Genomic DNA, 22,174 nt, shown 5'->3' with positions numbered 1-22,174 from the left:
CCATCTGGCACACTCGGCAAGAATGTACAGAGAGGCTCAGGCTCCTTGTTGAACCACCCCTCTCAGAAGTAGCCTCCACACATTGAGGTAGAACAGGAAATAAAAATACATTTAGTCTCAGACTTCTCCACGGCAATGTATGATGCTAGTGGGTAAGAAACACTATTACAATTTTTCTCAGGGAAAGAAGATTTTTACTAGCTTAGTTGTGGTTCCCGTGCTACCCAGTAGGTAGATCCTCTAAGAACCCTGGGCTTATAGTGCCACTGAGATGGGGGAGCGAGGACTTGACCATGAAAGCCACCCATGAACGAAAATGCTGCAGGAAAGAGATTAATACACATTCGGTGCCATGTAATGTAAAACAGTATGTACAGAGGTCAGAAAATAGAGAGTGTCCAATAATTTCCTACCACTATAGTTGTCTGAAGAGTATAAGGGCAATGAATAAATATCCCTTAGCATTCAGAAAATAGTTCATCTCATGATTGTTCTGGAAAAAATACAATCAATTGATAATAAATCCAGCCAAGCAAGTAATAAGTTAAAACAAAGATGATTCATTTTCTATAAACTAATGCTTCAGTAAGGAAACACAGATCTTCAGTACTGACTGTGCCTTTATGGTATGTGTGTTTTCCTGATATTCGCCCCAGTCCTAGTACTGCCACTATTCTCTTTCTGGCAAGAACAAGGGCATTTGTCTACCCCTTTATAACCAAAAAAAGTTATTATGAAAATAAAGCTTTTTCTTGACACTACTTACTATCTCCGCGGCAGAGCAGTGGCCCCAGTGTATAATCTGCTTCGGAATGTGGTTGGCCTGCGTCTGTCATCACAATCTGAGTGACTGGGAGGTGCTCCTTTTGGGAAAGGACTATTGTGTCACTAGTCCTAAAGAACAACAACCGAAACCATTAAAATTATTCTCATTAACATACGGGCAAAATTAACTCTGATCTCTTATCTCAATTTGAAACCAACATCATAGAGCTTAACAGAATACTTAACATTTTCAATATTTTGAGAGCACAGAGACTACCATGAATCTAAATCAGGGATGGGCAAACATTTTGTGTAAAGGACCATACAGTAAGCTATGCAGGCCATGCAGCTTCTCACAGCAACTACTTAACTCTGCCACCAAAGTGTGAAAGCAGCCACAGACACAGGCATGGCTGGGTTGCAATAAAAATTTAGGGATATGAAATCTGAATTTCATACAAGTTTTATATGACATGAAATATTCTTTTTATTTTTCAACCTTTTAAAAATGTAAAGAAAACATTCTTAGCTCACTGCCATGCAAAAATAGACTAGTGGTCTGGATTTCACCCAAAGCAAGAGGTTATCAATTCCTGACCCGTTTGCCAATTCCTGATCTAAATGATTACAGAGAAGGGGAAAAAGCAAGAAGGTAACTTCCCTTCTAAAACTGTCTTAGAATAATATCTAAGTGATTATTCATTACAAATAAAAATAGTAACACTGGATTTAGATATTCATTTTGCAGAATATTAATTTATCATTATTTTTTAAAGTCCTTTTATGATTACTGGGTATTTCTTTCCTTGTTAACTTTGTAAATGCAAAATGAATCCCACAGATTCAAAACCAAATACATACTACACCCTTATAAGTAATACATAGACTAATGAGTGTGAAAGTGGTCTGTGAAACACTGCTCCCAGTAGTTCAGGCAACAAACACAGGCCGGGCACAGTGGCTCATGCCTGTAATCCCAACACTTTAGGAGACTGGGGTGGGCAGATTGCTTGAGCTCTGGAGTTCGAAACCAGCCTGGGCAACATAGTGAGGCCCTGTCTCTACAAAAAATACAAAAATTAGCTGGGTGTGATGGTGCACACCTGTAGTCCCAGCTACATGGGAGGCTGAGGTGGGAGGATCCCTTGAGCCTGGGAGGTAGAGGCTGTAGTGAGCCATGTGTGCACCACTGCACTCCAGCCTGGGTGGCAAAGTGAGACCCTGTCTCAAAAAATACAAAAAACAAACAAAAAACCCCAAACACTCAGCGCTCACCTTTTGTCGAACAGACATTGTCCTGGGAATTGAGGACACAGAGTAAAAAATATATTTTAGTCTCTGCCTTCTGAAAGCACACAGCCTATTGAATACCATGAGTATTAATTATGTGACTGGGAAAATAAATGCACACGTCTGGGTCCAATACAAAGAGACCTGGAGGATCCCCTAGGGGAACCTGGGGTCCTGGTCTTAGCTATGCCACTAATTTTGTCTCTGGCCAAAATAAAGGCATTTGTCTACTCTGCTGCAAAAGTATTTTATTATATATGTGTATGTAACTGTATATGTAATAAATATTTGGCCAATAATATTGCATATATGCATATATAATAAAATGCTTATATTTATATACTTTTGGTTATATTTTATTACATATATGTCTCAACTGCATGTATATTCTGATTTACAGACAAAACACTCTTAGTCCAGTTACGGTTAGAAACTCCACAGTATCTAGTAAATACTGTATTTTTTAAATTGCCCAGTTCTCAAACCTTCTTTTGTATGCATTTGTGGCAAAAGATCACAATAATTGATATTTCATCATTGCAACGCTTTTGTATTTTCAGAATAAGGCTTTCTGAATTAAAAAAATTAAATTGGCATGTCAGAGTTGTACATATACTGGGGGCACATGTGCTATTTTGATACTAGAATACAATGCATAATGATCAAATCAGGGTAACTGGGATATCCATCACTTTGAGCAGTTATCCTCTGTGGTGGGAACATTACAATTCTCTTCTGGCTATTTTGAAATATCCAATAAATTACTGTTAACTATAATTTCTCTAGTTCTATCAAATACTAGAATTTCTTTTACTTAACTCGACTTTTGTACCCATTAATCAACTTCTTTTATAAAAGACTTTAGGTATCAAACTTTCAAATTGGAAAATATAAAACTAAAATAAAATGGCTATATTATTTAAGATTATTCCCTGAAAAAATACACTTAATGGTAAAGAAAGCTTATTTCTAAAATTCAGACTAAAACCCTGTTGCTTTACCTAGTTAAGATTCTGTTATTCATTTTAATGCAAAGAACAGAATATGGATTATCTAAAGGCATCACCATTCAGCTTTAGAGTGGACTGATGGTAGACAAGCTAGAAATATGTCTCCTGCTGAATGAGGTAGGTCTAGGAAATTTTTTATTAATGTGGTAGCCATTAAAAATTACCATTTCAACTTCTGTGATCATCATTTTAGCAAGATAGTCTAGTAGAGAAAATGCAATTTAATTATTTATGGAGGATGCTTGTATTTTAAAAGATCTATTTCACGGGAGCTCCAAGTTTCATTCCATTTTCAATACTGACTGTGCAAAATATTGAGAATGTGTAAATGAAATCCACATTTCAGTTTAATTAGGGCAGATACTATAATAAAGTCTTGTTTTTTCATTGTTTTGGAAAGTCTGGTGTTTTCATTCTGAGCATAAAGATAGCCAGTGTTTTTCACCAGTTTCTTATTGTTACAGGCAGATTCCCAACCTTTGGAGATCAAAATAGATAACTCAGGATTTGAGTTATCAGACTTCCTCAAAACTTCCTAATTAATAGGGACATCTCATTTTTCTTTTCTCCCTATTATTTTCTAAAGCTTATGCTATAGTCTACACTTGGAAATAGTGCTTTCATAGGTACCATAATCTCTTGGAGCAGTATTAAAAATTCAGTAAGAGAACTTTCAAAGACTTTTTGCTTTTATTTTATATTTTATTAAAATTTTTATTTATTAGAAATTCCTACGGTTCTGGAAATTGTACTTTCCTAGGAAGTGTGAAAACTTCTAAAAGCTACTACTTATTATTTGCCAGGGAACTTTATTTAAGGCAAAGTAGAGCCATAAGTTTGGGAGGTTGCAAAGAAAGCTAAAAGGGAGAAATGTTGAGTCAACTTTTTAACTTTTTTTTTTTTTTTTGAGACAGAGTCTCACTCTTGTCGCCCAGGCTGGAGTGCAATGGTGTGATCTCTGCTCACTGCAACCTCCACCCCCAGGATTCAAGCGATTCTCCTGCCTCAGCCTCCAGAGTAGCTGGGATTACAGGCGTGCGCCACTACGCTCAGCTAATTTTTGTATTTTTAGTATAGACGGGGTTTCACCATGTTGGTCAGGCTGGTCTCGAACTTCTGACTTCATGATCCGCCCGCCTTGGCCTCGCAAAGTGCTGGGATAACAGGTGTGAGCCACCGCGCCCAGCCCAACTGTTAATGATTATTTTGGGGTAGTAGGTCAGCAATAATAAAATCATTATGATCCACATCTAACCCACTTAAAAATTTTCTAGATTCTCAGTTTCTGTTTAATTGCCTATCTTCTGGCCAGTTCAACCTGCATTAATTACTACAGCAATACAGTATGTCTTGACAGCTAACAGAACTAGTTTCTTCACTTTATTTTTCATCTTAAAAATTATCTTGCTTATCCTTTCATCCTTAATTTCCATATGAATTTTAAAACCAGGTTGCTGCAATCCACACAAGTAAAAACACTTGGCATTTTTTGGAATTTTGTTAAAATTACAGACTAATTTGAGGAGAATGTCAACTTTAAAAGAGGGTATCTCAACAGCAGCGTTACTGATATTTTGGGCTAATTTTTTTTTGTCATGGTGGGGGGCTGTCCTGTGCACTGTAGGATGCTCAGCAGCACCCTGATTTCTAATTAATAGACACTAATATAAACAACCTTCCTCTCTGTGTGATGACAAAAATGTCTTCAGACAATGCCAAATGTCCCAAGAGTCGAAATCACCCCCGATTGAGAACTACTGCTTTAAGATACTGAGTCATACTATCCACGACAGTAGTGAGTCAATCCATTTATTCGGCTGTCCTTAATTCTCTTGAATAAGTTTTGTAATTTTTTCCATAAAAGTACTGCAGTTATTCCACAGAACTTTACATTTTTGTTAATATTGCAAATAAAATTTTTCTAGGTGTGTAATGGTAATTATTTTACGATTTTATAGAAATTCAAGTAATTCCTCAATACTGACTGACCATAAATTCAGCAAACTTACTGAACTCTCATTTTTCCTGATATTTCTTTATATTATTTTGGATTTTCTATGTAGGCAACCATATTATCTACAATATCTGCCAGGTTTGTTTCTTTTCCAAACTTTTTATCACTTACATCTATTTTATTTCCTCTTGTGTCTTTAACTGACACATGCATGAGCTTTTAAAAATTATATATTCATTATTGATTACAGTTAAGAATATAGTTTCCATCATGACAATTCCATAAAATTTGTTAAGATTCCATCCATTTACAAAATTTTTTATACTTATTCAACAATAATGTATAATACATTCTATAAATAATTTTTCCTTACTAAACGATATATGGCTGCTATATTAAGTTTGTTAATTATAATATTAAAATATTCTTACCTGCTTCACTTACTCATTCCCAAAAATGTTATGTTAATTATTCCACTGTTTTGGGTGTCAATTTGCCTTTGCATATTTGTTACATATATATATATATACACACATATATATATATATACACACACACATATATACACACACATATATATACACACACACACATATATATACACACACACACATATATATATATATACACACACATACTATTTTTTTTTTTTTGAGACAGAGTCTTGGTCTGTCGCCCAGGCTGGAGTGCAGTGGTGTGATCTTGGCTCACTGTAAGCTCCGCCTTCCAGGTTCATGCCATTCTCCTGCCTCAGCCTCCCGAGTAGCTGGGACTACAGGCGCCCACCACCATGCCTGGCTAATATTTTTTGTATTTTTAGTAGAGACAGGGTTTCACCTGTGTTAGCCAGGATGGTCTCGATCTTCTGACCTTGTGATCTGCCCGCCTCGGCCTCCCAAAGTGCTGGGATTACAGGCGTGAGCCACGGCGCCCTGCCACTTCTTTATATATTTTAAACAATCTGATGATACACACAAGTGTAGTGAGATCTTTCTAGTGAGTTTATCTCATCATTAGATGGAGTTCAAGTTTATCCCTAACAATGCTTTTCATCTTTGTCTGACATAATACAGCTATATCTGCTTTCTTTTGATTTGTATTTACTCGGTAAATATTTTCTATTCTTTTAGTTTCAACTTCACCGAGTGCTTATATTTTATCTTTTGTAAACAAGCTATAGCTTCTTTAAAAATCCAATATGATAAAATCTAATGTCTGCTTTTTAAATGAACAGAGTTTACTCGTATTTATTATGATTATGTGTACACTTGTATGCATTTAAACCATCTTATTTTATGCTTTTTATTTGTGGTTACTTTTAAAGACTCTAAGATAATCACACAAAAGTCCTATTTAAATTCTTAAGTAAAATAATATTACAGTTACATGTGTCATCATTATATTAGCAAAACAACTTGTGGATTTTTGCACACAGCTGAATTATATGTATATTTTAGAGAATATATTGGTCTATTTGAACATAGTCCACTATACATTTATACACATATATTGACTTGCAGCATCGTTCAATATTTTAAATCATTATAGTGCCTTTTAAATATATTTGTTTTTATAATAAATCTTTGGCATGTTATAGTTATTTGATAGAATATTCTTACTGTGCCTGAGGAACTGTCTGATCATAAACTTTTTTTTAAGTAATACGCTTAGACGAGTTGCTGATTACAGGGACAACTTATGGAAAAATGGCGATGGTTTATATTAACAATACTGCCTGCCCCATTAACGGACATATGCCTGAAGAGACTTAAAATAGCTTTCACTTTACTTTCATTCCCAAATACTATTTTTATTATAAACTTTCCACCAGGAAAACCTTACTAGGCACACCTCAATAATAGAAAATAAGTAATAAAGACTAAGATTTATGTTCTTATGTCTACACCTTAATCTAAATTATTATAATTATAAATCTTTTCATTTCATGAGACTGGTAAATTCCATTTTTATAAACTGAAAAATCAATTTTATTTGAAAAATTAAAATAGAAATTGTAATTTCCCACCCCCCCACCCCCATACACACCCCCACATTTACAAAACAATCTACAAGAGTTGGGATAGGATTTCAGAATGCTTGTGGTCTTACTGTTGGATAGACCTGTCTACTGGAAGCTGCAAAGTAAATAAAATAAGGTTAAAAAGCAAATGACTCCACAATGCTCCCTTCTGAATGTAGGAGGGGAGTTGATTTTTAAAACCTGCTTCTCTCCTAAATTTTTTTCCAAATGAAAGCCCAGGGCTTCTGTCACACCAGTGCAGTCCTTGACGGTGCTGAAGTGACATGGCTAAGGGTATCAGAGGACCTGCACCCACCTCAGTTCCTCCCATTCCCCTCCTCAAACTCAGTTCATGGGAGGGTCACTCAATACAGGTGGCTCCAAGTGATACGTTCCTCTGGTTACTGCCCTAAGCATACGTGAAGTCTACAATAAAGTATGCACTTAATACTAACAGAAGGTTCTGTAACAAAAAAACAGTTGACCAGGCTGGCCAATAGTGAAACCCAGTCTCTACTAAAAATACAAAAATTAGCCAGGTGTGGCACTCGGCTGTAATCCCAGTTACTCGGGAGGCTGAGGCAGGAGAATCGCTTGAATCCGGGAGGCGCAGGTTGCAGTGAGCTGAGATCGCACCACTGCATTCCAGCCTGGGCGACAGAGAGAGACTCTGTCTCAAAACAAAAACAAAACAAAACAGTTAACATTCTTCGAACTAAGTTATAAAGCCACTAGCATATATGCCATTCTGGCTTTCTTGTAATAACCTGCCAATGCTCTCCTTTCTGACCTGTAGAGAATGGGGGTGGGGACAGACCAATGAGCTGGAGGTCTTCTGAACAGCCAGGAGCTGGAGGGCTGGAGCCCTCACAGGCAGGAGCCCCTTGTGGAATGGAGGAAATGAAAACCTCTAGGATTGTTAAAGATGTCCGTCAAAAGATTTGAAGGTCGCTGTTTGTCTCCTTAGAGCCCAAAGCTAACACACATCATCACATTATCATACCAGACACTTTAAAATGTACATCATACAAAATATGGTACAAAACCATTTTAGCTGATGGGAAATTACTTCAGACCTGAAACTTACTGGTGGCCAGATTTGAAACTATGGATCAGATCTGTTCCTGTTACTCACTGCACTAAAACTGCATTCATTTTTAAGTAAGAGAAAGTTGTATTAAGATTGCATATCAAAATATTCAAAAAGAGTGTCTCATAAATCTGTATGATCATTTTGTAATTTTGAACTTGAGGAAGATTAAAAATAATATCCATGTAAATGTATAGTATGTATTCTATAGAAAGCTCCAGTAGATTCAAGTGAGTTTTCCCAACTTCACAATATTTTTTAAAGTGATGCAAAGTAGACTTTTTATGCCAAATAAATAAGTGGACTACCATGCAGGCCAAACAACTCAATTTTTAGGAATCAAATTACTGCTTAGATTAGCCATTTTATGTCCAAATCAATTATACTGACACCTGGATTGACCATTACGTTTTTTATTTATTAATTATCATTATTATTATTATTATTATTATTATTATTTTGAGGTGGAGTCTTGCTCTGTCGCCCAGGCTGGAGTGCAGTGGCGCGATCTCGGCTCACTGCAACCTCTACCTCCTGGGTTAAGCAATTCTACTGTCTCACCCTCCTGAGCAGCTGGGACTACAGGCACACACAGCCACACCCGGCTAATTTTTGTATTTTCAGTGGAGACGGGGTTTTGCCACATTGGCCAGGCTGGTCTCAACCTTCTGACCTCAGGTGATCCACCTGCCTTGGCCTCCCAAAGTGCTGTGATTACAGGCATGAGCCACAGTGCCTGGCCTAAGTTTTTTTTTAAAGCACGTACTCTACATGATCTAGTTGTTTTATGACAATGCTTTTTAAGTTGCTGACATGAACCCAAAGGTTGAAAACATTTACATATTACAAATAAAAAAAAAAGAAAACCAATATGCATTTCAAGAATAACCTCAAAAAGAACTTCTGAAAAAGAGGCATTGCAATCTACATGAGAAAATTGTTTCTGCTCAAAAGAAAGCTTACAAAATAATTTTCAAATTCCGGAAATTCTATGTTAGTTGTTTCAAAGTATGGTCTACAGAACAGTTGGTGCTTGAAGCTTTGCTATTGCACTGAAGATTTCAATGAGTGTGGGAAATTGTTGCTTCTACAAAATAAACACAGTCCTTTTATGCAGGACCTCTCAGAGTTTCTTGTGTTAATGTTAATTTCTAAAAGAAAGCTAGAATATGCAGCATTATATCCCAAATCAATTTAAGGCAAAGATTTGGAGGAATTTGCTTTTTGAATTGCCACATGAATACTACGTTAATTAATTAACTAAACTTCGCAGAGAATGATATTTAATTTCCAGTGAGTGGAAAACTTAACAGCTGCTTCTCTTTTACGAAAAATAAAAAACACATTATATAGTATTCACAATGAATTAGTAAATCTTTGGTCATAAAATTTAATCCTTAGATTAACTGATCATATTTCATCAAAACTTGTATTTCAGCTTGCTTGAACATACTTTAATCTAGTTACCTTATTGTACCAGCTTGTCTGACATTTAATTAACTATGCATAATTAAAGAATAAAAACCACATTTTTGTGCAGGGAAATCATGTGGAAATCACCATTCATTCCGGCCAGCATCACAGTTGCAGTAATACTGAGAATCAATGCAGTTCCCCTCTAATCCACAAGTACACTTTTGAGCATCAGGCAGAGAACCTCCCCAGTAAGTGTGTGTTTCATTGGTTCTTCCAACCCACCAGCTCAGTGGGGTTCCATCTGAAAGACAAGTATAAGAAAGATGACATCTACTTTGTCCCTCACTACCACCCTCCCCATATAGCTCCCTTTACTCCCAGGTGTAAAGTGTATGTGTGAGAGGCAGAGAGAGAGAAAATGAAACTATACTTAAACACTTGTATTTTACCTCTGAAACGTTTCTTTAAGCCTAACCTATGTTTTTCCCCCAATATTTCAATATCTAGGCTTAAATGATTCCATCTATTTTTCTTCTATTAGAAATCAGTCAGTTGCATGTGATACATACTTTCTATAGAAATAACATTCAAAAAAATTCACCATTAAAATAAATACCAGAGTAATTTGCACACTAAAGATAAAATCTATTTGAAATTATGAAATGTTCATTGAGAAAGTTTAATATTATACAAAGACATTGATTTATCTCATCCCATCTTTTTGCTAACTACCTGTATATTACACATTTGGAAAGATATGGTACTCTCTGTCAGTACTTACTAATTTTTGGAGGTATTTGTTTTTATTGCATTGGATGTCCTGACTCTTTATTTGGAGGTTAAGGAATGACATTGATAGGCTTTTCTCATCTCTGAGGTTAGAGATTTCTCATGCGAAGAAACAAAGTGCCCTGGGTCAACTACAGCTCTGACGAGTGCGCCTCCTTCTCAGCACTGACAATGATTAAATGATAGAGTCAGACACTAACTCAGATCTATAGAACTGCATATTAGGACAAGGGATGCTGCCAGGGGTTGGGAGTGAAGATTGGGGTGATGGACTGACTGCACATCACAGTAAAGTTAGGATAATTTAAAAAGCAGGTGTCAGGCCACCTATCTTAAAAAAGGAAAGGGGTCAGAGGCCACAAGTTGCAGTCATCACAGATTAGGCCATGAGGAAAATGAAATTGGATTAACTCAACCAGTTTTTTAAACATGCTTGATCATGTGGTGCTGTTTTTCAAATTTCAATAGGTTGTTACCATTGGAATATGAATCGAGATCTGGAACTTAGCTTCTACCTTACTGCTTATTACAACTCAATTATAACTCATTCATAGATAAGATCTCTGCATTCATTACCACCATCACTATCCATCACCTGCCCCTCTGCCAAAAAACAAAAAAAAACAACAAAAAAAAAGGCAATCTGGGAAAATTTAAAGAGGGATTAGTACCAGGAATCTTTTAAAAATGTGCTAAAAGCTTGTCACTACAACGTAAAAGATATTTTTAAAAATTAATACACTCTTCTCAGAATGCCACTTTAAAAGTTACCGACTTCACCATTAAACTGTCGCAGATTAAAGAGCAAAACACTCATTATATCCTAATGTACAAGTGTAAATTTACATCTAAATCTCCTATATTCCCCATAAAGTAGTAAAAATGTATTTTTTTAGAAACAGTAACAAAAAGATGTAAGTGGGTGAACTCCTAGACTGATAAAAGATCTTGTAGACTTGTCTATCCCTGCTATTTCCACCAAGTATAATGATAGATTCTGGAAATAATACAGAAGACAACCGAAGAGAATTCTGAAAGGTAGAAAGAGGAAGCTTAGGACCCCAGGACTGGAAGATACAATAACATAACGTTTTAAAAAAACTCTGAATGGGCTCAAGAATAGAGTGAAAAGACACAGGACAGAATCACTGAACTTGAGGACCCACCAGTAGGCTTTATCTAACCTGACCAAAAAAGAGAAAACAGACTGAATAAAAAAGAACTGAGCCATAGGGTCCTATCAGACAGTATCATCCGAATCTCAAAAAGAGAGAACAAAGTGTGCTGAAAGAGTACTGAAAAAATACTGGCTGTAAACTTCCCACATGTGGTGAAAGACACAAACCCACAGATTTAGGAAGTTAAGTTTAAGTCCAAAAAAGGATAAACCCAAAAATATCGACACCAAGATCCATCATAATTGAACTTTTTGGAAACAAAACAAAACAAATCTTGAAAGCAGCCTGAGAGAATAACACATTACCTGCCTGTAAAAGAACCCTAATTTGAATGATAGTAGATTACTCATCTGAAATTACAGAACCAGAAGGAATGGCATATTTTTTTTCAGGGCTGATAGAAAAGAATTGTCAACTATAAATTATATATCCAGAGAAACTATCCTTCAAGAATAAAATGGAAATAAAATCTTTTTAGGCCGGGTGCGGTGGCTCACGCCTGTAATCCCAGCACTTTCGGAGGCCGAGGTGGGCGGATCATGAGGTCAGATTGAGACCATCCTGGCTAACACGGTGAAACCCCGTCTCTACTAAAAATACAAAAAATAGACGAGCGTAGCGGCGGGAGCCTGTAGTCCCAGCTACTCAGGAGGCTGAGGCAGGAGAATGGCGTGAACCCGGGAGGCGGAGCCTGCAGTGAGCCGAGATTGTGCCACTGCACTCCAGCCTGGGCGACAGAGTGAGACTCCATCTCCAAAACAATAACAACAACAAAAAACCTTTTTAACACAAAAGAAAACTAAAATAATTTGTCGCTACCAGACATTTCCTAAAGAATGGCTAAAGGAGGTTTTTCAAAAAGAAAGGAAATTATAACGAAGGATTCTTGGAACATCAGGAAAAAAATGAAAAGAGAAGAAATATGGATAAATATAATAGACTATCCTTATCAATTTTTGAAATGACATGATAATTGACACAAAAATTGTAATACCATATGATACTTAAGACAATGATATTTAGAAGTGGGGAAGATAAAGGACCCAAATAGACATAAGGATTCCATATTTCATTATGAGAGTGAAGATATTTAAGTTGACTGTGGTAAGTCACATATGTACACTATAATACCAAGCAACGAGTAAGAAAATTATAAAAATTACCTTAAATGTAAATGGTTAAAATATAACAAAAGTTAGATGTTGGCAGAATCAACTGAAAAAAAAATAACACAACGAGAAATTTATAAGAAACTCACTTCAAAATAAACATAGGCAGGTTAAAAGTAAAAGGATGGAAAAAATACACTCTGCAAAAATTAAATTTGAAAGAAAGCAGAATGGCTATCTCATAAAATAGACTTCAGAACAAAAATACTAGAACAGGGACATTACATAATGATTTAAAAAAAAATCACCAGGAAGACATAAATGCATATGCAAGAAACAATACACCCTTAAAAAAATGAGGCAAAAATTGAGACTTCTGGTTTCCAATCTGATATGACATTAAGAGTCTGGAAGTCATCGTTCCCATTCTCACAACAAGAAAAAAGCTGCACTAACTAAAAATAAACAGTTCTTCTTACACAGTTAAAGTCATAGGGCAAACATTACTCCTAAAGCTGCAGAGACAACTGAAAACAGCATCACGGCTAATGGAGCCAAAGCAGATGGTGGAGTCTGGTAAAAGCACTTACAATGTAACTGACTAATTGATGGATACTGAGCAAGGACAAGCTACAGAGATTGAAAACTCCTAGAGTGGGGGATACGCCTTAGAGGGTCAACACACCTTCAAGAGTTTTATCTCCAGGAAGAGCCCCATCAAGTTCTCAGAAAAAGATAGGAAAAAAATGCTCTTATGTCTCCAGCAGGGGGAGGGAAGGAGTAAACATTTTTGAAATAAGCGCAGAACATTATGTTCTCCTTAACAACATTCTAATCCCCCAAAAAGCTAGTTTACTAGAGCCTAAACCACCTAGGGGAATGGAAATACCCAGAACCAGCCCCCTCTACCCTTCTTTTCTTACCCAAGAGAAGGGGAAGGAAGCTGAGAAGCACTCTGAAGGTCACAGTCCAGGAAGACAGGTTCTCTAAAAGACTGACCTAATCCTAAGAGTACAGGATGCTTCTGGCCGGGCACGGTGGCTCACGCCTGTAATCCCAGCACTTTGGGAGGCCGAGGCGGGCAGATCATGAGGTCAGGAGATCGAGACCATCCTGGCTAACATGGTGAAACCCCATCTCTACTAAAAATACAAAAAATTGGGCCGGGTGAGGTGGCTCAAGCCTGTAATCCCAGCATTTTGGGAGGCTGAGGCGGGCGGATCACGAGGTCAGGAGATCCAGACCATCCTGGCTAACATGGTGAAACCCCGTATCTACTAAAAATAGAAAAAAATTAGCCAGGCGTGGTGGCGGGCACCTGTAGTCCCAGCTACTCGGGAGGCTGAGGCGGGAGAATGGCGTGAACCAGGGAGGCGGAGCTTGCAGTGAGCTGAGATGGCGCCACTGCACTCCAGCCTGGGCTACAGAGCGAGACTCTCTCAAAAAAATTAAAATAAAATAAAAACATTAAAAAAAAAAAGAGTATAGGATGCTTCTCCTCTCCCCGCACCTTATCATCAATCACATCAGTACATTACCTGTATAGTAACAGGAGATTAAAAATGAAAGAGCTGTCAATTTTAGACCCTATTTAAGACAGAGTCTCTGGGAAAACTCAAAACGGAAGAAAGAAAAATAAAATAACCTTAGAGGAAATTTTGGCCTCTGACACCACAGTTATGCAAAGAGCAAATTCAGCCTAACTACTAACCAGATAAACATAAAACCTTACATTAAAGGCTTCCTTACCTCAGTTCCTTTGCCAATACAACATGTCTGGCTTTCAACAGAAAATTGCAAGGTATGCTAAAGCCAAACAATAGTCTTATGAGACGAATCAAGCAAACATGCAGATATGACAGATTTGGAAATATCAGATAAGGAATTTGAAATAATAATCAATATGCTAAGGGCTCTATGTTGAAAAAGTGGGCAACATGCAAGAAGAGATAGGTTCTATAAACAAAGATATGAAATCTCAAAATCAGAAGGAAATACAGAGATTAAAAGTAAAAATTGTAGAGTGTCTTTGATGGCCTCATCAAAGTCTGGGAAGACTGGGAAGTGCTGAGGAAAGAATCAGTGAGTTTGAAGATATGTCAATAAAAATTTTCCATTAAACACAAAGAGAAAAAGAATGAAAAATGAAACATAATATCCAAACTGTTGGACAATAATTTTTTTTTTTTTTTTTTGAGATGGAGTCTCTCTCTGTCGCCCAGGCTGGAGTGCAATGGTGCAATCTCGGCTCACTGCAAGCTCCGCCTCCTGGGTTCACGCCATTCTCCTGCCTCAGCCTCCCGAGTAGCTGGGACTACAGGCGCCTGCCACCACGCCCAGCTAATTTTTTTGTATTTTTAGTAGAGACGTGGTTTCCCTGTGGTAGCCAGGATGGTCTGGATCTCCTGAACTTGTGATCCGCCTGCCTCGGCCTCCCAAAGTGCTGGGATTACAGGCAAGTGAGTCACCGCGCCCGGCCCTGTTGGATAATTTCAAACAGTGTAACCTATGTAACCCATAATTGGAATACCAGAAGTAGAAGGAAGAGAGTGAGAACCAGAAGAAATATTTAAAATAATGACAGTTGAGAATGTTTCAAAATTAATGACAGACATGAAACCATAGGTTCAGGAATCTCAGCAAACACCAAGCAGGTTAAATACAAAAAAATCCACACCTAGGCATCTCATATTCAAATTGCAAAAAATTGAAGACTTTCTTAAAATTAAAATAAAATCTTTTAAAAATAAAATCTCGAAATAAACCAGAGTAAAATAAAACACCTTACCTACATAGGAACAAGAATGAGAATTATGCCAGATTTCCCTTAAGAAACCATGCAAGCAAGAAGAAAGTGAAGTGAAATATTTAAACTGTTGAGAGAAAACACACACTAATATAAAATTCTATATCCAGTAAAATTATCCTAAATAGTAAAGTAGAAATAAAGACTTAGATAAACAGAATTGAGGAAATCTTTCTCCAGTAGACCTACCTTGCAAGCCATGTTAATAGAAGTTCCTCAGAGAAAAGAAAAACAATATAGGTCAAAAACACAGAAATACATAAAGAAAGGTAGGAGCATTAGAGAAGAAAAAAATTAAAATAAAATCTAGTGTCTTCTTCTTAATTGATGTAATAGGTAACAGCTCTAAATAATACTAACAATGTATTGGGTGATTATGGCTTATGAATAAGTAAAATGAATGATAATAATGTAATACAAAATAAGACAGAAGGATTGGAAATGCTGTGTTATAAAGTACCAGCACCATTAATGAAGTGGAATAGTGTTATTTGAAAGTAGATTGTTATAGTGTATATTTCATACTCAAAGGCTACCACTAAAACAATTACCAAGAAATGTAATTAATATTCTAGGAGAAGTGAGGATATGGAATCATATAAAATGCTCAATTAAAACAAAAAATGTGAGACGGGAATTCAGGAAAAAAAGAAGAAACAAGGGCAACAAATAAAAAAGAGTTACAATATGGCAAATATTAATCCAAGTATCAATAATCACTTTAAATGTAAACAGTCTAAATATACCAATTAAGAAAGCAATGGCAACAAAAGCCAAAATTGACAAATGGGATCTAATCAAACTAAAGAGCTTCTGCACAGCAAAAGAAACTACCATCAGAGTGAACAGGCAACCTATAGAATGGGAGAAAATTTTTGCAATCTACCCATCTGACAAAGGGCTAATATCCAGAATCTACACAGAACTTAAACAAATTTACAAGAAAAAATCAACCTCATCAAAAAGTGGGCGAAGTATATGAACAGACACTTCTCAAAAGAAGACATTTATGCAGCCAACAGACACATGAAAAAATGCTCATCATCACTGGCCATCAGAGAAATGCAAATCAAAACTACAATGAGATACCGTCTCACACCAGTTAGAATGACGATCATTAAAAAGTCAGGAAACAACAGGTGCAGGAGAGGATGTGGAGAAATAGGAACACTTTTACACTGTTGGTGGGACTGTAAACTAGTTCAACCATTGTGGAAGACAGTGTTGCGATTCCTCATGGATCTAGAACTAGAAATACCATTTGACCCAGCCATCCCATTACTGGGTATATACCCAAAGGATTATAAATCATGCTGCTATAAAGACACATGCACACATATGTTTACTGAGGCAGTATTCACAATAGCAAAGACTTGGAACCAACCCAAATGTCCATCAATGACAGACTGGATTAAGAAAATGTGGCACATATATACCATGGAATACTATGCAGCCATGAAAAAGGATGAGTTCATGTCCTTTGTAGGGCCATGGATGAAGCTGGAAACCATCATTCTCAGCAAACTATCGCAAGGACAAAAAACCAAACACTGCATGTTCTCACTCATAGGTGGGAATTGAACAATGAGAACACTTGGACACAGGAAGGGGAACATCACACACCGGGGCCTGTCATGGGGTGGGGGGAGAGGGGAGGAATAGCATTAGGAGATATAGCTAATGTAAATGATGAGTTAATGGGTGCAGCACACCATTAACATATGGATACATATGTAACAAACCTGCATGTTGTGCACATGTACCCTAGAAATTAAGGTATGATAATAATAAAATAAAAGACTGAGACTGTCAGAGTGAACAACAACAACAAAACCCATGATCCACCTACATGTTGTCTACTGAAATCCTCTTTAAATATAAAATAGCAGGTAGATTTGAAGAGCTAGAGAAAGATATACCATGGTAACACTAACCAAAAAGAAAGCCAGAGTATCTAAATTAATTTTAGACAAAGCCAACTGCAGAGCAAGGAAAATTATCAGAGATGAAAAAGGGCATTACACAATAATAAAGGGGTCAATATAACAAGAAGATATAATAATGCTTAATGTGTATATACCTAGCAACAGAAGAGTCAAAATATATTAGGGGGAAACTGATAGAACTGCAAGGACAGAGAGACACATCCATTATTACCACTGGAGACTTCAACACCCCTCTATGAGTAAGTGACAGACTCAGCAGGAAGAAAATCATTAAGGATAGATTTGAACTGAACAGCACCATCAATCAACTGGATCTAAATGAATACTTTAGAATTCAATTAGCGTTATAGAATATTTTATCTAGACACTGCAGAATACACATTCTTCTCAAATACAAATGCACAATTCATTAAGTTAAACCACATTCTAGGCCACAGAACACTTTACCAAATTTAAAAGAATAGAAATCACAAAAGGCATGTTCTTGAATCAGAATGGAATTAAACTAATAATAGCAGAAAGAGAGCTGAAATATCCTCAAATACCAAAAAATTTAAAAACACATTTCTAAATAATAAAACATGGTGAAAGAGAAAGTCTCGAGAGAAACAAAATTTTTTAACTAAGGCAGTAATTAATAACCTTCCCAAACAGAAGGTACCAAGCCCAGATGATTCACTGGTGAGTTCTATCAACATTGGAGAAATAAATGATACCAATTTTCCACAATCTGTTGCAGAAAATAGAAGCAGAGTGACTATTTCTTAACTCATTCCATGGGCCAGCATTACCCTAATACCCAAACCAGCAAAACCTTACAAAAAAGTAAACTGCAAACAAATATCTCTCTTGAACATGGATGAAGCAATCCTTAAAAAATATTAGCAAATTGAACCAAACAATTTTTAAAAATAAACACCACAACCAAGTGGGATTTACTCTAGATATGCCTTTAACATTTGAAAATTAATTAATATAGTCCATCAGATCAACAAGCTAAAGAATAAAAATCATATGCTTTCAGTACTTTCTGCTCAATTTCTATGTAAACTTAAAATTGCTAAAAAATATAAAGCCTATTAATATAAGAAAACTGATGGAGCAGAATGGAAAAATAAACAGATCCACAATTATAGTACAGATTTCAAAATGTCTCTCTTAGCAACTGACAGAACTACTGGACAAGAAGTCAGCAAGGATATACAAGATCTGAACAACATAATCAACCAACAGGATCTCACTGAAATACATACAGAATACTCCACTTAAGAATAGCAAAATATACATTTTTTTTTCAAATGCCCATGAAAAATTTACAAGACAGACCATATCCCTGGGAGCCAAACAAACCTCAACATATTTAAAAGAACTAAAATCACACAAAGTATATTCTCTAAGCATAATGGAATCAAACTGGAAATCAATACCTGAAAGAGAAAAAGAAAATCTCTAAACACTTAGAAATTTTTAAAAATACACTTCTAAATAAGCTACAGGTCAAAGAATATGCTTCAAAGAAATTTATTAAAATACTTAAATGAAAATGAAACTACATGAAAAACTAAATGAAAATGAGAATACAACATATCAAAATATGTGAAATGTAGGTAAAACTGTGTTGATAGGGAAAACGTAGCACTAAATGCCTACATTAGGAAAGAAGAAAGCCCTAAAGCCAATAATGTAAGTTCTTACCTCTAGAAACTAGAAAACAAAATTAACTCATACAAGCTGAAGGAAGGAGATAACAAAGAGAAGAGCAGATTTCAATAGAATTTGAAACAAAAATAATAGAGAAAATCATGAAACGAAAATCTAGTTCTAAAAAACAGTAAGATTGAAAAACTTCTATAAAGACTGACAGAGACAAAAAAAGATGAGACAAACTATGAATATGAGAAATTTAAGTGGATATCACTACAGATGCTGGAGACATCAAATGAATAATAAGAAAATACTATAAATAATTCTACACAAATCAACTTGACAATTCAGATTAATGGACAAATTTCTCAAAAAGTACAAACTACCACAATTCACCTAACATGAAATAGGTAATTTAAGTAATTGTAACTATTAAGAAAATTGAACTCATAATTTAAAATTACTGAAAAAAAAATCTTTTGGCCCAGATGGTTTTACTGGAGAATTCTTTTTGTTTTGTTTTGGTTTTGGTTTTTATTTTTGAGATGAAATCTCGTTCTGTTGCCCAGGCTGGAGTGCAGTGGTGTGATCTTGGCTCACTGCAACCTCTGCCTCCCAAGTTCAAGCGATTCTCCTGCCTCAGCCTCCTGAGTAGCTGGGATTATAGGTGTGCGCCACCACACCCAACTAATTTTTGTATTTTTAGTGGAGACGGGGTTTCACCATGTTGGCCAGGCAGGTCTCGAACTCCTGACCTCAAGTGATCCATCTGCCTCAGCCTCCCAAAGTGCTGGGATCACAGGCATGAGCCACTCTGCCGGGCCTTACTGGAGAATTCTACCAAATGTTTAAATAAAAATTAAAGTCAATTTTACATAATCTCTTCCAGAAAACAGGAGACTAGAGAATGCTACCAAATTCATTTTATGTAGGCAGTATTGTCCTGATACTGAAACCAGATAAAGACAATATGAAAAAAGAAAACTACATATCAATATCTCTTATGAATTTGAATGCAAAAATATTCAATAAAATATTAATAAATCAAACACATTAGAAATGTATTTTTTAAATTATACATTATGGCGAAATGGGAGTTGCTCTAGTTATGCAAAGCTGATTCAACATATCAACAGACAAAAGAAGAAATATAATATTTTAATATCAATTGACACAGAAAAGACATTTGACAAAAATCCAATGTCCTTTCAAAATAAAAACTGTCAGCCAACCAGGAATAAAAGGGAACTACCTCCACATAACATAGGAAACAAGAATGAATGCTTTTCCCCTAAGACAGGAAACAAGGCAAGGATGTCTGCCCTCACCACTCTAGTTCAACCTAGTATTGAAAGTCTAGCTACTGCAATAAAGCAAGAAAAATAAATTAACTCCCTACAGATTGACGAGGAAGAAATAAAGCTGACTCTACTTGCAGATGACATGATTTTCCATATAGAAAATCCCAAGGAATCTTAAAAAAAATTAAGTTCAGAAAAGAGCTTATAAGATTAGTATGAAACAATCATATTTCATATTCTAACAAGAAACACATGTAAACAAAAATTTAAAGCACAACAGCACTTACAATCAATCAAGAAACTAACTAAATGCCTAAGCATACTTATAAAACATATAATCTCTGGATGCTAAGAGTTACAAAATGCTGAGGCAAGAAATCAAAGATCCAAATAAATGGAAAGATATCTCATGTTCATGGATTGGAAGACTCAAAACAGTAAAACACCAATTTTCCCTTCATTGAGCTATTATGTTTAATGTCATTCCCATAAAAATTCTAGCAAGATGTTTGTAGACATAAACAAATTTATTACAAAATTTATACAGAATGAGGCAAGCTACAGACTTAAACAATCTTGAAAAAGAAGAATAAAGCAGGAGGAATAACTCAACCCTGCTATACAGCTACCACGTTCAAGACAGTGTGATATTGGTGGAGGCATATAAATTAATGAAACAGATAAAGAATGCAGAAACAGACCCACCACACAAGTAAGTTCAACCAATTTTTAACACTATTTAAAATGCAATTCAATGCAGGAAGGATAGCCTTTTCAACAAATGGTTCTGGAGCAACTGAACATTCATAGTCAGAGAGAGTGAGAGAGAATCAACTCTCACATCTTATATAAAATGTGTCCCAAAATAGGGCATGGAATTAAAAGTAAAAGGTAAAACTATAAAACTTTTAGGAAAAAAATTCAAAAATCTTTGGAATTGGAATTTAGGGTTAGGTAAAGAATTTTTAGAATTGACACGATGTGTACAACCCATAAAAGGAAAATATGATAAACTGAATCTCATCAAAATTAAAACTTTTGCTCTAAAAAATTCCAGTTAAGAGTCGATGAATAGGCAAGCAACAGAGTGGGAAAAAATATTCACAAATCACATATCCAACAAAGGGCTAGTATCTAGAATATATAAAGAACTGAAAATTCAACAGTAACAAAACAAATCCAAACAATCCAATTAGAAAATGAACAACAACAAAAACACATTCACAGACATCTATCTCACTGAAAACGATATACAGATGGCAAATAAGCATATAAAACATGCTCAATATTATTAGACATCAGGGAGACACAAATTAAAACCACAATAAAGATATTACTACACAGTTATCAGAATAGCTAAAATAAAAAATAGTCGCAACACCAAATGCTGATGAGCATGTGGAGGAAATGAAATCATACACTGTTGGTGGGAATGGTACAACCATTCTAGAAAACAATTTGGCAGCTTTTTATAAAACTAAGTATGCAATTACCATATATGACCCACCTATTGCACTTTGGGGCATTAATTCCAGAGAAATGAAAACTAATGTTTACACAAAACCTGTACACAATGTTCATAAAAGCTTTATTCATAATTGCCGCAAACTGTAAACAAACAACCCAGATGCCCTTCAATGAGTGAATAAACTCTGGTATATCCATGCCACCGATTGCTAATCAGCAATGAAAAGGAACAAATTACTGATATACACAATTATGCAAATGAATCGAGAGGATTACACAGAGTGAAAAAAACTCAACCACAAAGAGTACATACTATATAATTTCATTTACATAACATTCTTGAAATTTAAAAAAACCCATAGAAATGGAGAAGATACTAGTGGTTATTA

The 22,174-nt window shown here is 35.8% G+C and overlaps 1 protein-coding gene across 14 annotated transcripts in view; it reads right to left on the bottom strand.

The window, feature by feature from the left end:
- LOC107972967 (contactin-associated protein-like 3) overlaps window positions 1-22,174 on the bottom strand; it is a 234,298-nt gene that overhangs the window by 40,204 nt on the left and 171,920 nt on the right. For all 14 annotated transcript variants that reach the window (XM_054658177.1, XM_054658178.2, XM_054658183.2 and 11 more), the window contains 2 exons: window positions 9,690-9,846; window positions 767-894 (listed from right to left, as the gene is read on the bottom strand). In XM_054658177.1, the coding sequence (XP_054514152.1) occupies window positions 767-894; window positions 9,690-9,846 (285 nt within the window). The remainder of the gene's footprint in view (window positions 1-766; window positions 895-9,689; window positions 9,847-22,174) is intronic.

The sequence above is a fragment of the Pan troglodytes genome, chromosome 11, assembly GCF_028858775.2.
Source record: "Pan troglodytes isolate AG18354 chromosome 11, NHGRI_mPanTro3-v2.0_pri, whole genome shotgun sequence".
Taxonomy (NCBI): Eukaryota; Metazoa; Chordata; class Mammalia; order Primates; family Hominidae; genus Pan; species Pan troglodytes.
The sequence above is the reverse complement of the archived record's forward strand: the minus strand, read 5'-3'. Positions and strand labels throughout refer to the sequence as shown.